At 39.4% G+C, this 16,208-nt stretch overlaps 1 protein-coding gene across 2 annotated transcripts in view; it reads right to left on the bottom strand.

The window, feature by feature from the left end:
- LOC121368986 overlaps positions 1-16,208 on the bottom strand; it is a 31,670-nt gene that overhangs the window by 8,715 nt on the left and 6,747 nt on the right. For both annotated transcript variants that reach the window (XM_041493770.1, XM_041493771.1), the window contains exons 3-4: positions 4,325-4,385; positions 854-975 (exon numbers count right to left, since the gene is read on the bottom strand). In XM_041493770.1, coding sequence (XP_041349704.1) covers positions 854-975; positions 4,325-4,385 — 183 coding nt within the window. The remainder of the gene's footprint in view (positions 1-853; positions 976-4,324; positions 4,386-16,208) is intronic.

The raw sequence follows: 16,208 nt of genomic DNA, 5'->3' as shown, positions 1-16,208 counted from the left end.
AGAGCTCGCCTGATCTTCTTGCGTCGCAAGATCGAACCACTTCAGTGGAACGATTCAAAGGCCGTGGTATATGCTTTCCTGTCTGTGGGAAAATGCATATAAAAGATCCCTTGCTGCTATTGGAAAAAACTGTAGCGGGTTTCCTCTGAAGACTACGAGTCAGAATTACCAAATATTTGACATGCAATAGCCGATGATTAATTAATCAATATACTCTAGTGGTGTTATTAAAACCAACTGACTTTACAACAAGCATCAGGGCACCATATATATATATATATATATATAAATATATATATATACAGTAGAATCTCATTGGCTCGAACACTGTCGGTGCATCAAAGTCTGTTCGACCCATCGGGTAGTTCGAACCATGCATTCGGCCGTTGTCGGGTGCTTCTGTAACACAAAAATCAATCGGACAACCTCGCATGTTTCCCTAAAACGGCTGGGCGAGATGGTCTGATTGACTCATGAGTTGATTGGATTTTACTTGCAAGGTTCATTCATCTAACGATTACCTGTACCTGAAAGATAATTACCGACAGGTGCTAAATAAACAACACGATAAGCGTGAAAGGGTCGACGAAAACATTATACGTAAATTATTTTTTATATTTCTTCGGATAGACGTTGCCGTTCGAGCTAAATATGTTCAATTTTACAGTTCGGACCAATAAACTGGTTCGAGAGAAAGCTTCTGTTCGACCCCAGGGGTATTCGACCAATCAGCATCAAAATAAAAGGGTTTAATAGAGAGAAAAATCGGGACTTTGTTCTTGGTTCGAGAATACCGGTAGGTTCGACCGTTGGGCGTTCGAGCCAATGAGATTCTACTGTATATATAGTTTACCATCGGTGTCTATAGAATTCCACATGACTGAATGTTCGTCAGAGCTGATGAAGCCATCTTTGTCCTTGTCGATTCTATTGAACATCTCTGTGAGGACGTCAATCGTGGTCTGTTTAAGCGCCCTGAAACACAATGACCAGCACAGTGTTGTTGTGATGACCAACACGAAACCATTACCACGCTGTCTCTGTAACAGACAGTAATAAACAAAACTCTGACATGGCCACACTGACCTTGGGAATCTGAGTATGTGTTCACTTCACACTGGTATTTAAAAGTTCGTATTGTCCCTATGCGACAGAAGAGAACCCATGAATAAGCATGCAACTTTATAATGAGTAACTGACATCCAATGGCCGATGATTAATAAATCAATGTGCTGTTAAACAAAACAAATAAACTATAATGAATAAAGATAAACCATTGTTTTTATATAAAAAATTACATATTATTAACTTAAATGCACACCAATTATCATTACATTTTTTAAACAAAATTCTCAAAATAAAATAAAAATTCTTTACCAAATACGACCAAACTCTATGGGTTAAATATCTCCATTTGTGATACATGGAATAAGGCAAATGATGGAACCTCAAGGCAAAGTACTATTGTTGTATAGCCTGTGCGTAATGCAATATTAATACCCTACTTGCTCAATCGGAGGGGATAATATGTTTTGTCTCTGTATGTCTATCGGTTCAACTTCGATGGGGATTTACCCATGTTTGATAGAGCTTTAGCTCTTGAATAGGATATATGAAAATTTATTGGGCCCAGTATTGGAAATGTTTTGCTTTAGCAGTACCCTCAGAATGCTTGTTGATTACTAATAACAATGAAGGCGAAACTGCAAATCTTGGCTATTCCAGCATCTTGTCTTCATCTTAAAAGAACCGGCCTCGATGGCGTCGTGGCAGGCCATCGGTCTACAGGCTGGTAGGTACTGGGTTCGGATCCCAGTCGAGGCATGGAATTTTTAATCCAGATACCGACTCCAAACCCTGAGTGAGTGCTCCGCAAGGCTCAATGGGTAGGTGTAAACCACTTGCACCGACCAGTGATCCATAACTGGCTCAACAAAGGCCATGGTTTGTGCTATCCTACCTGTGGGAAGCGCAAATAAAAGATCCCTTGCTGCCTGTCGTAAAAGAGTAGCCTATGTGGAGACAGCGGGTTTCCTCTAAACAAAATCTGTGTGGTCCTTAACCATATGTCTGACGCCATATAACCGTAAATAAAATGTGTTGAGTGCGTCGTTAATAAAATGTGTTGAGTGCGTCGTTAAATAAAACACTTCTTTCTTTCATCTTAAAAGCGGCGGGACGTAGCCCAGTGGTTAAGCGCTCGCTTGATGCGCGGTCGGTTTGGGATCGATCCCCGTCGGTGGGCCCATTGCGCTATTTCTCGTTCTAGCCAGTGCACCACGACTGGTATCTGTTGGATGGTGCATATAAAAGATCCCTTGCTACTAATGGAAAAATGTAGCGGGTTTCCACTCTATGACTGTGTCAAAATGACCATATGTTTGATATCCAACAGCCGATGATTAACAAATCAATGTGTTCTAGTGGTGTCGTTAAACAAAACAAACTTTCATCTTCATTTTTTAAATTAAAAATTAAGTTTAATCCACAATTTGATGGTAAATAGTCAAGAAACGTTTTATTTACACAGAAAGTTTTTGTGCAAACTGTTTTGTGAGTTGGTATACGTTTAAAATTTAATAATATCTTTTCTTTGAATTTTAGGATTATTAAATATATAGTCATGTCATTCCACTGGTTCCCTCTTGACGTATATGAAAAATCCCATACTGATATCAACGGGTTTCTTCTCTTACTTTACCAATAGCTGTAATAGCCATATTCCAGACAAGAAATAGCCACTGTCATTAAACATACGTTCATACATGTATTTTGCTCTTTTCACACAACCAGAAATAATTATAGTAATACAATGACGAAAATTACTAAATTATTTTGACATTTTCTTTGCAAGACAGATCACTGACCTTTCAACACATGATTGTAAATAACTGTAAACTGACTGGTATGTCAAAGGCCGTGGTATGTGTTGTCCTAGTCCTGGGAATATGAATATAAAATTTCCCTTGCTTCTGATGGAAAATAAAATGTCAGAATTATGTCTGAAAATGTCTGACAACCAATAACCATATAATCTGCTCTAGTGGTGTCATTAAACAATACAAATTTTAATGTTTTTAACGTAACCGAAAACGTGTATCACTAAACTTTCGTAGTTTCATGATAACAGTTATTTGTCACAAATAAACGTAAAACATAAAATGGTGTAGTAAGACACTTACAGCTTTGATATTGGAACTTTAACTTGTGATCAAAATTAAATAACAAACCACATTTTTCACAAATTATCCATTTATCTATTTCATCCTTTGCCTGTTTTTGAGTGCGTTGTATAGAGAAGATTAAAAACTATATATATTTATTATGGTAACAGTTTTGTCGTTCAGATGTGAAACGAAGATAGATGACACCATTTAATTTATTAATAATCGGCTATTGGATGTCAAACATTTGGTAATTTTGACATGTAATCTTAAAAAAGATACCTACCACATTATTCATTAGTAGCAAGTGATCGTTTATATGCACTATCCCACAGACAGGATAACACATACCACGGCCTTTGATATATCAGTAGTGATGCACTGGCTGGAACGAGAACTAGTTCAATGGGCCACCGACGCTGATCGATCCTAGACCGACCACGTATCAGCCGAGCGCTTTATCACTGGATTACGTCCAGCCATAGATACGAAACAAAATGAATGAATGAATTAATGTTTAACGACACCCCAGCACGAAAAATACATCTGCTGTTGCGTGTCAAACTATGGTAAAGGCAAATCTAAAGTAATAGATACGAAACCTGTCCATCTAAACCAAACAGAACCACACTGCCCCTCAGTGTTGTAATAACTAACAACTCGCATGCATTAAAGGGACATTCCTGAGTTTGCTGCATTGTAAGATGTTTCCGACTAATAAAATATTACATATTATTAGATATATTTTCTTGTTTAGAATATCACTGTCTGTATATTCAATGTGTTTCTGGTCGTCATAATATTTGTAAAAAGCCCAAATTGGAAAAATATTTTAGGAAATAAAATAAAATTTAACCTAGTACAAATATTAGAACGATCAGACTCACGTTTAATATACAGCCACTAATATTTTATGCAGAAAAATATATTTGATATGTAATTACAATCGATAAAAAGTGTCTGTTAGTCGATAACATCTTAACAGTTGCAGCAAACTCAGAAATGTCCCTTTAACAGATTTAAAAGATTTTGACATTTAGCCTCAGATTAAATTAAAAGTCTCTTCAATAAATGTAATAATTTTAACGGTAATTTGCAACATTAAAATAATTAATTAACCAAACAAGAACAAATGAAAACGAATAAAAATGTGTACGTACACCTTTATATGTCCGGATTGAATTGTGATCAGGTTTGAAGGTTTCTTCCCTTTAGTGTTGGCTATATCAGAAAGAAGATAAATAAGAGTCATGTTGGAATTTTATGCAATGGATTAAACCAAATCGAGACTGTTGACTATATAATCAGCCCAACTGTTTCGCAAGCCATTGAATTTTACAACTAGTTAAATATACTAGTAATGTATATCTTATTATTATTTTAAAGTGTGCATATTTACAGAACAATAACATTTTCAAAGACACCCCCCAAAAAAAAACCCAACAAAAAACAAAACAAAACAAAACAAAAAACAACAAAAAACAAACAAAACAACAACACACAAAACTCCAACAAAAACAAACAGCAACCACACAACAGCAATAATAATTAAAAATAATAATAAAGTAATTTTTTTTAAAATAATACCCCTCCCAAAAAAACAACAACCCAATAAAACAAAATAAACAAAAATTATATATTACACCGGATTACAAATAAAGTTAGAACCTCTATTAATTAATATACACACTACGTTACCTGGACCCACCTGACATCCTCATCCTCCGCCGCTATAGTATAGTGCTGCTAGTGGTGTTCCAATGATGTGATGATCGATTATGAAAATTAATATACACACTACGTTACCTGGACCCACCTGACATCCTCATCCTCCGCCGCTATAGTATAGTGCTGCTAGTGGTGTTCCAATGATGTGATGATCGATTATGAAAATTAATATACACACTACGTTACCTGGACCCACCTGACATCCTCATCCTCCGCCGCTATAGTATAGTGCTAGTGGTGTTCCAATGATGTGGTGTTCCAATGATGTGATGATCGATTATGAAATCGATTATTAATATACACACTACGTTACCTGGACCCACCTGACATCCTCATCCTCCGCCGCTATAGTATAGTGCTGCTAGTGGTGTTCCAATGATGTGATGATCGATTATGAAAATTAATATACACACTACGTTACCTGGACCCACCTGACATCCTCATCCTCCGCCGCTATAGTATAGTGCTGCTAGTGGTGTTCCAATGATGTGATGATCGATTATGAAAATTAATATACACACTACGTTACCTGGACCCACCTGACATCCTCATCCTCCGCCGCTATAGTATAGTGCTGCTAGTGGTGTTCCAATGATGTGATGATCGATTATGAAAATTAATATACACACTACGTTACCTGGACCCACCTGACATCCTCATCCTCCGCCGCTATAGTATAGTGCTGCTAGTGGTGTTCCAATGATGTGATGATCGATTATGAAAATTAATATACACACTACGTTACCTGGACCCACCTGACATCCTCATCCTCCGCCGCTATAGTATAGTGCTGCTAGTGGTGTTCCAATGATGTGATGATCGATTATGAAAATTAATATACACACTACGTTACCTGGACCCACCTGACATCCTCATCCTCCGCCGCTATAGTATAGTGCTGCTAGTGGTGTTCCAATGATGTGATGATCGATTATGAAAATTAATATACACACTACGTTACCTGGACCCACCTGACATCCTCATCCTCCGCCGCTATAGTATAGTGCTGCTAGTGGTGTTCCAATGATGTGATGATCGATTATGAAAATTAATATACACACTACGTTACCTGGACCCACCTGACATCCTCATCCTCCGCCGCTATAGTATAGTGCTGCTAGTGGTGTTCCAATGATGTGATGATCGATTATGAAAATTAATATACACACTACGTTACCTGGACCCACCTGACATCCTCATCCTCCGCCGCTATAGTATAGTGCTGCTAGTGGTGTTCCAATGATGTGATGATCGATTATGAAAATTAATATACACACTACGTTACCTGGACCCACCTGACATCCTCATCCTCCGCCGCTATAGTATAGTGCTGCTAGTGGTGTTCCAATGATGTGATGATCGATTATGAAAATTAATATACACACTACGTTACCTGGACCCACCTGACATCCTCATCCTCCGCCGCTATAGTATAGTGCTGCTAGTGGTGTTCCAATGATGTGATGATCGATTATGAAAATTAATATACACACTACGTTACCTGGACCCACCTGACATCCTCATCCTCCGCCGATAGTAGAGTGCTGCTAGTGGTGTTCCACGATTATGAAAATTAATATACACTACGTTACCTGGACCCACCTGACATCCTCATCCTCCGCCGCTATAGTATAGTGCTGCTAGTGGTGTTCCAATGATGTGATGATCGATTATGAAAATTAATATACACACTACGTTACCTGGACCCACCTGACATCCTCATCCTCCGCCGCTATAGTATAGTGCTGCTAGTGGTGTTCCAATGATGTGATGATCGATTATGAAAATTAATATACACACTACGTTACCTGGACCCACCTGACATCCTCATCCTCCGCCGCTATAGTATAGTGCTGCTAGTGGTGTTCCAATGATGTGATGATCGATTATGAAAATTAATATACACACTACGTTACCTGGACCCACCTGACATCCTCATCCTCCGCCGCTATAGTATAGTGCTGCTAGTGGTGTTCCAATGATGTGATGATCGATTATGAAAATTAATATACACACTACGTTACCTGGACCCACCTGACATCCTCATCCTCCGCCGCTATAGTATAGTGCTGCTAGTGGTGTTCCAATGATGTGATGATCGATTATGAAAATTAATATACACACTACGTTACCTGGACCCACCTGACATCCTCGTCCTCCGCCGCTATAGTATAGTGCTGCTAGTGGTGTTCCAATGATGTGATGATCGATTATGAAAATTAATATACACACTACGTTACCTGGACCCACCTGACATCCTCGTCCTCCGCCGCTATAGTATAGTGCTGCTAGTGGTATTCCAATGATGTGATGATCGATTATGAAAATTAATATACACACTACGTTACCTGGACCCACCTGACATCCTCATCCTCCGCCGCTATAGTATAGTGCTGCTAGTGGTGTTCCAATGATGTGATGATCGATTATGAAAATTAATATACACACTACGTTACCTGGACCCACCTGACATCCTCATCCTCCGCCGCTATAGTATAGTGCTGCTAGTGGTGTTCCAATGATGTGAAGATCGATTATGAAAATTAATATACACACTACGTTACCTGGACCCACCTGACATCCTCGTCCTCCGCCGCTATAGTATAGTGCTGCTAGTGGTATTCCAATGATGTGATGATCGATTATGAAAATTAATATACACACTACGTTACCTGGACCCACCTGACATCCTCATCCTCCGCCGCTATAGTATAGTGCTGCTAGTGGTGTTCCAATGATGTGATGATCGATTATGAAAATTAATATACACACTACGTTACCTGGACCCACCTGATATCCTCATCCTCCGCCGCTATAGTAGAGTGCTGCTAGTGGTGTTCCAATGATGTGATGATCGATTATGAAAATTAATATATACACTACGTTACCTGGACCCACCTGACATCCTCATCCTCCGCCGCTATAGTAGAGTGCTGCTAGTGGTGTTCCAATGATGTGATGATCGATTATGAAAATTAATATACACACTACGTTACCTGGACCCACCTGACATCCTCATCCTCCGCCGCTATAGTATAGTGCTGCTAGTGGTGTTCCAATGATGTGATGATCGATTATGAAAATTAATATACACACTACGTTACCTGGACCCACCTGACATCCTCATCCTCCGCCGCTATAGTATAGTGCTGCTAGTGGTGTTCCAATGATGTGATGATCGATTATGAAAATTAATATACACACTACGTTACCTGGACCCACCTGATATCCTCATCCTCCGCCGCTATAGTAGAGTGCTGCTAGTGGTGTTCCAATGATGTGATGATCGATTATGAAAATTAATATATACACTACGTTACCTGGACCCACCTGACATCCTCATCCTCCGCCGCTATAGTAGAGTGCTGCTAGTGGTGTTCCAATGATGTGATGATCGATTATGAAAATTAATATACACACTACGTTACCTGGACCCACCTGACATCCTCATCCTCCGCCGCTATAGTATAGTGCTGCTAGTGGTGTTCCAATGATGTGATGATCGATTATGAAAATTAATATACACACTACGTTACCTGGACCCACCTGACATCCTCATCCTCCGCCGCTATAGTATAGTGCTGCTAGTGGTGTTCCAATGATGTGATGATCGATTATGAAAATTAATATACACACTACGTTACCTGGACCCACCTGACATCCTCATCCTCCGCCGCTATAGTATAGTGCTGCTAGTGGTGTTCCAATGATGTGATGATCGATTATGAAAATTAATATACACACTACGTTACCTGGACCTACCTGACATCCTCATCCTCCGCCGCTATAGTATAGTGCTGCTAGTGGTGTTCCAATGATGTGATGATCGATTATGAAAATTAATATACACACTACGTTACCTGGACCCACCTGACATCCTCATCCTCCGCCGCTATAGTATAGTGCTGCTAGTGGTGTTCCAATGATGTGATGATCGATTATGAAAATTAATATACACACTACGTTACCTGGACCCACCTGACATCCTCGTCCTCCGCCGCTATAGTATAGTGCTGCTAGTGGTGTTCCAATGATGTGATGATCGATTATGAAAATTAATATACACACTACGTTACCTGGACCCACCTGACATCCTCGTCCTCCGCCGCTATAGTATAGTGCTGCTAGTGGTATTCCAATGATGTGATGATCGATTATGAAAATTAATATACACACTACGTTACCTGGACCCACCTGACATCCTCATCCTCCGCCGCTATAGTATAGTGCTGCTAGTGGTGTTCCAATGATGTGATGATCGATTATGAAAATTAATATACACACTACGTTACCTGGACCCACCTGACATCCTCATCCTCCGCCGCTATAGTATAGTGCTGCTAGTGGTGTTCCAATGATGTGATGATCGATTATGAAAATTAATATACACACTACGTTACCTGGACCCACCTGACATCCTCGTCCTCCGCCGCTATAGTATAGTGCTGCTAGTGGTATTCCAATGATGTGATGATCGATTATGAAAATTAATATACACACTACGTTACCTGGACCCACCTGACATCCTCATCCTCCGCCGCTATAGTATAGTGCTGCTAGTGGTGTTCCAATGATGTGATGATCGATTATGAAAATCCATAATCGATTTTGTGGGGAAATGTTAACTGTAACTGTTCCTCCAATTAGATGGTCGCATTAATGGAAATATACGGTGGTTTGGGTTTGTTTTCATGTGTACATAATTTGTTTTACATTAAATAGTTAATAAAGGTACAATTAGCCATTTGCCAAGTGCACACGACAATAGGTACATGGTCCTTATAATTCAAAGCCTTCTTATGTTCATGTAATTCTAACTGATTGTGTAATCGAAAGTTGATCGGTTGGTGCCAACCGATTATAACCGATGATCGATGATGAAATCCCAACCGATTCCAATCACTAAGTACTACTATTAGTAGGTGGTGGGGGGGGGGGGGGGGGGGGGGTGGAGGGTGGGTGGGAGCTTGTGTGTACACGCATTAGAGCACTTTTGTGTTTTACTTACATTATTGTATTTAATCAGGTTTTAATTAAAGGGCCTATCCCGAGTTTGCTGTCACTTAACATGTGATACACGCTGCCCGACGCACCGAACCCTGCTTCTGACGCCTATGCTTTATACTTATTTCGCTCGAATTATTGTGCGCTCATTACTTAGAGTTATTTTCATAAAAACTACAAATGTCAATAGCTGTGAACAACACAGCTTGTCAACAATTAACTATATTAGTGACAATCAATGTCGGCGTACACCAACAGAACATCTGGCATGGAATTCTGTTACTGTAGACGACTATATTAATCTAGTACGAATGTAGATGACTAAAATGTGGACCGCAAATGAAATAATAATAAAGAAAACCCTTTGAGCATTCATGAGTTAATAACATGCTTTGTTGTATTGATTAATTCAGTCAAAAACACTTTTAAAAACTGTATTAAATATGGATTTTAAAAGAGAATACATTCAAAACAACAAACCATGAAAATGTTACACAAATAAGTTTTTTTTAATGAAACATACCCCAACACCAGTAAAAACCGAAATCTTCAAAAATTTTGTATCTTAAAAAAAAATTCACAATAAAATCCACTTGTTTTGCAACAAAAAACCCCAACATCCACAATCCTCCAGCCCCCCACCAAAAACAAATCACAAACAAAAAACAAAACTACCCCCAAAACAAAATAAGAAAGAAAGAAAAAAGAAGAAGAAAAAAGAAGAAGAAAAAAGAAGAAGAAAAAACAACAACCTCAAATAAATATATAAATCCTCATATTCGTACTAAATAATTATTTATTACATTGCATCAAAGTCTACTATTTTCTGAGGAATATAAAACAATTGTCAAACTATTTTGTTACATTTTGTACTTCATGCATCTGTTTAGTTTCTTTGCTGTGTTATGTCTATATTTATTTTGGTGTAGTTATGACTTTTTCAGAATTAATCACAAAATGAAGGCATTTTTTTTCATATAGCCACAATCCACAAAATACTCTTTTTTTTGGTATTTAAACCATTAGATATTCAAGTAACAGACCCTACACTACGGCGTATTTTTCACTATTAGAGCCGTTTTGATTATTGAAATTAGAAGTTACTTATATTTTACTGTTTAGATTATCCATATTTGTTTGATGATAACTAGTTTAACGTGCCCATATACCACTAGGGTTTCGAACACGCCCATCCCGAGTCCGACCTCCGATAAGAACGGTGGCCTGACTCGGGATGGAGAACGCAGATCTAAACGTTTTAAAGTCCGATCGATATGTCCACGCGAGTGGCTTCGTTAAGGCCGTTTGGGTGCACAGCTTAAAGGGACGAGATGGGTTGCATCCCGTCAAGAAAACCCCTAGATTGACAGTCGATAGACGTTGAAGGTGTAGTGCTGTGCTGAAATACAGATCTTGAGAAGCCGGATCCGTCTGAACGAGTAGAGTATCAGACTAGGGTATAGTCCAGTCATAATGGGTTGGTATAGTGGTGCGGACGGGCCCGACTCCGGAGGATACGAGATGGTATCACTATAAAGCAATGTAAAGTCTAGAAAAAGAGTAGTAGGGGCCGACCCCGCTTCCTATTTCTTTTTAGAGTGGGGCGGTCAATCTTCCAGTGCTGCTAGGACAGGCTCGGACATGTAGAGACTAAACGCGAACAACCGTGGCGTTCTGAAGAATGGCCGTCATACGAGTCACGAAAAAACAAGTCAACATAGTCAGGCGGAGAAATGACGTGGAGGCGAGGAATCTCGCTGAAAAGGAATCCAACCTGGTGGTGCAGACTGTCGAAACGAGAAGCGTTCCAGCGTTCAATCAGTTCCAATGGCCGCATACATCCCAGTAGAAAACTTCATTTCGCTGACAAAAACAACGAAATGAAGGACCCCCAAGTCGAGCACACGAAAGCACGTGCAGTGTGCACAAGCGAAACAAACACGTCTTACTGTTTAGATTATCCATGGTTTTGTAATACCCCGAAATAAATTGTTTCACAATTCTAAAAACGCACATTCGTCTGAGAAAAAACGGTTATCGAGCCAAACTCTAATCTACATGTATTTTTTTTGACGTCATATCCCCGTTTAAATCTCACAGACTTTAGTTTCACTCTATTAAACCTTTATCAGGTTACAGGTTTGTAGATTAACCAAATTTAGTGTCCATTTTTAGGGGTTAAAACTAAAGTCTGCGCCTTTAAGGGAAATGTATAGAGGAAAACATTCGACACACACACGACACATAACATAATTATTGCGGCTCCCCCGTGATCAATTCTTAAAAAAAAACTCTAAATTGATTTTGAAATTCATCAGACAAGCAATGACACCAAGGACAGTTGCCCATTGAGATCCCGCCATGTCATTTACATATTATATTACTGCCTTTGGAGAGGTTCTGGTGTTATTAAAGGGACATTCCTGAGTTTGCTGCATTGTAAGATGCTTCCGACTAATACAATATTTCTACGAGTAAATCTACATATTAAATATATTTTCTTGTTTAGAATATCAGAGTCTGTATATTCAATGTGTTTCTGGTCGTCTTAATATTTGTAAGAAGCCCAAACTGAATTTCGTACGTACGAAAAAAACATATTTTAGGAAATAAAATGAAATTTAACCTAGTACAAATATTAGAACGACCAGAAACACGTTTAATATACAGCCACTAATATGCAGAAAAATATATTTGATAAGTAATTACAATCGTTAAAACGTCTGTTAGTCGACAACATCTTAAAAATTGCAGCAAACTCAGGAATGTCCCTTTAAACAAAAACAAAAGTATATGGCCTGTAGAACGCCAAGCTTCTTGGTCAGGCTGTTCTGCTTTGCACACCCTGTGCATTCTTGATTGTTGTAATGTCAATGAAAGCTCAATACAGTATAACTGACGTGTGCGTGGCAGACGTTTGGTGATACCGGATTTTTGTTGCAACTATTAGGATGTGTGACAAATCAGAACATTTAAAAAGGATTACGAACATAAGCATTTATTTTGTCCCCAGAAAATTTGGGATTGTGGAGTGGCGAACGAATCTGGTTGTAACACACACACACACACACACACACACACACACACACACACACACACACACACACACACACATATATAAACTGACGATCAAAAGAAAGTATACCAATTATTTTTTCAAAGTATTAAAAACACAAAACAAAAGTTGATGCAAATGTTATATTTTGAAAGTATAACAATTTGGCGATAAATAAACACGAGTATACTCAATAAAACCCATAAAATGATAACATCACAGTGCACAACAGCACTAGGGGTGAAATGTGCGATTTCATAAAGGACCAGTCATAACGAAGGTGAATAAATTTGACCACAAAGAACATGTTTCAATCGCGTGTATGTCCACCATGTGCAAGTATGCAAGCATGAACCAGACGTCGAACAGTTTGTTAAGCGCCTAATGACGACATCAGGTATTGCCCTCCACTCCTACCTCAGTGCCTGTATCAACTGATCCCCGTTCATTGGAGAGTTAGGACGACGTCGAATTCGCTGGCCAAGATGATCCCACAAATGTTCTATCGGCGACAGGTCAGGTGAACGGGCTGGCCATGGCTAAACATTGACGTTGTTTGCGGCGAAGAACTGTTGCACCACACGAGCTGTGTGAGGTCTGGCATTGTCCTGTTGAAACAAGAGTCTAGGATGGTGTTGCAAGAACGGTATCAGGACGGGACGTAAAATCTGGTTGATGTAACGGTATGCGATTTCCGTCAATGACAATAAGGTCTGTCCGCTGTTAGCCACAGATAGCGCCCCAAACCATCACAGATCCACCACCAAACGGTTCAGTCTCCTGAACACAGCACAGAGCTGTTCTCTCTCCTGCACGTCGGTATATCAGAGTCCTGCCATCAGCTCCGAATAACTGGAACCTGCTCTCATCAGAAAAGAGTACACGTTGCCAGTTCCGATGTTGCCAACGTTGAAACTGACGTGCCCAACGTAAACGTCGAAGTCAATGTTGCTTCGTCAATGTCATCCCTCTGAATGGTCGATAGGCCCTGATACCATGCTGTCGTAGTCGATGACGTACAGTGTGACGACTAATGACGTCCAAGGCCAGTCGCTGCAGATGACGTCGCAGTGAGTTATCTGTTACGTAAGCGTAAGATGCGGAGATGGCGGTCCTCTTTGGCTGTCTGCAGTCCTGCCAGTCACGTAACGAACAATACTGGAACCTATCTAACCTTCCATGAACATGTATTGTGTTTATTTATAATAAAAAAAATTGGTATACTTTCTTTTGATCGTCAGTTTATATATAAATACAAACCCACCTCATGAAACGTAGCACAACAAACCTTGACAAACAACAACAAAATCCCGATAAAACCCCCAACCCGCCACAACAACAACTAAACAAGCCATCGACAAAAACAACAACTAAGATTTAGAAAGAAATGCCATACAATGTAAGATTACTAAGTATCTTTAAAGGTAGCACAAAGCCAAATAACATATAGCTGGGTCAAAGTTCGAGATGCACCTAATGTTTGATAGAGCAGTTAATATCGCAATGCGACGGTGTTTGATGTGATAAAATGTTGGTTCATCTGGCCAGTACATTATGGTAATTAGTGTGAATGTACCAGCTACCATTGTACGGAGCCCTACTAAAAATAGCATGACAAATCGTGTGCGGAACTAGGGTAGTCATAGACGCTACCTGTTATGTCTGAAATAAGCAGATTAACCCCTATTTTTGTCTGATTTACTTTAAGGGTGAGGGGTGGTAGTATTTATATATATGGTGTATATGTCGATTGATACGCTGAAAGTAGTCATATATGTTACTATTGTCATTACTATTGAATTTCATTTGGTGGTGTACACCCTAAAAGCTAGATATAGAGGAATATAGAGTGTTTGCACTAACTAAACGGGTCATAGAAACAGTAACGGTTGTATATATTAAGATGACATTAATTTCTTTTCCCTTAGCAGAATGACAGTGAAATATACTGGCCTCATCACCACTGTTGGGGGGAGAGAGAGAGAGAGAGAGAGAGAGAGAGAGAGAGAGAGAGAGAGAGAGAGAGAGAGAGAGAGAGAGAGAGAGAGAGTGTCACGGGGATCCTATAATACCCGTAACTGAATAAAACACGATTATCCAAATATCTCTCCTAACTGTATATCTATTACATCTCTCTGTAACGGGCAGTTATACCCACGTGGCTCGTCTCTAGGTATTATCAGAGATACGATCTTATATAAAGTATATATAATATAGCACATTTAGTTCACTAGAAAACACAACAAAAACACAATACACTTTGGAATCTGTATTAACCTACGCTGACAAATGTACTGCCGCAGTAGTTAATTAACAACAACAAATAATAACAACCCAGAACTGATCACTTAATTAGTTAATCTCTAGGTGTCTAGTTTACACAATATTCTAATCACTTCACCGTGACACAACACCCACACGTGTGATAATTGAGAAACGCTTCCAGGGGAACTTAATTAATAAAGGAATTACAACTCTATTCCTAACTGGTTAATTTTTAATTAACCCTTAACTACTCATTCAGTAACCTTGTAATACAGAATTAATACTGGTACTATCACAATAAAGACAATAACCTACAGTTTACCTAGGTCCTCTAGGATGACTGGTTAAGCTTTATATATATTAGAACAGTGAGCCTACAGTTTACTGCGTCAGATTACCGGCAGCACCGTCTAAATAATATTGGTATAATACAGTATTAAAATATTTAAAGTCACATCAATCACATCAAGGTTATACAACAGAGCAGAAATAATATTTACCAAGTCCAAACGGACGCGTTCCCTGGAAGCCTTCCAATATGTTTCTCCCTGATATCTCTAAAACCCTAGCTATTTATTATAAAATCCCAGTATCGCCTGGGGGTACATCGCGGCACCGAATACCTACAAGTGATATTTCCACAGCGACCAAGACGACAAATTTCCTTAGATGGCCAGACTTGCTGACGCCTAGTCGCCAAAATCACGGTCGTAAAAACGGCACTCGCGGAGGTATTACGTAACTACTGGCCACATGGCCTCCTTACCTGGTCTGGGTGTGTATTGGAAAGAGCACGACCACCGTCGCGCAGAGGTATTACGTAACAAAGTGCCCATCTGGGCTTAAGTGCATATTGGAACTGCACACGGCCCTCTAAAACAATTAATATCGCCACAGGCGAAAACAAATTTAAGAGCATGTTCAGTCACACCCCCCCACCTCAAAAAGGATATTTCCTCTACTCTAGGAATAGGGAAATATACTACATTAAA

The sequence above is a fragment of the Gigantopelta aegis genome, chromosome 3 (genome assembly GCF_016097555.1).
Source record: "Gigantopelta aegis isolate Gae_Host chromosome 3, Gae_host_genome, whole genome shotgun sequence".
Classification (NCBI taxonomy): domain Eukaryota; kingdom Metazoa; phylum Mollusca; class Gastropoda; order Neomphalida; family Peltospiridae; genus Gigantopelta; species Gigantopelta aegis.
This window is presented reverse-complemented; position numbering and strand designations above follow the sequence as displayed.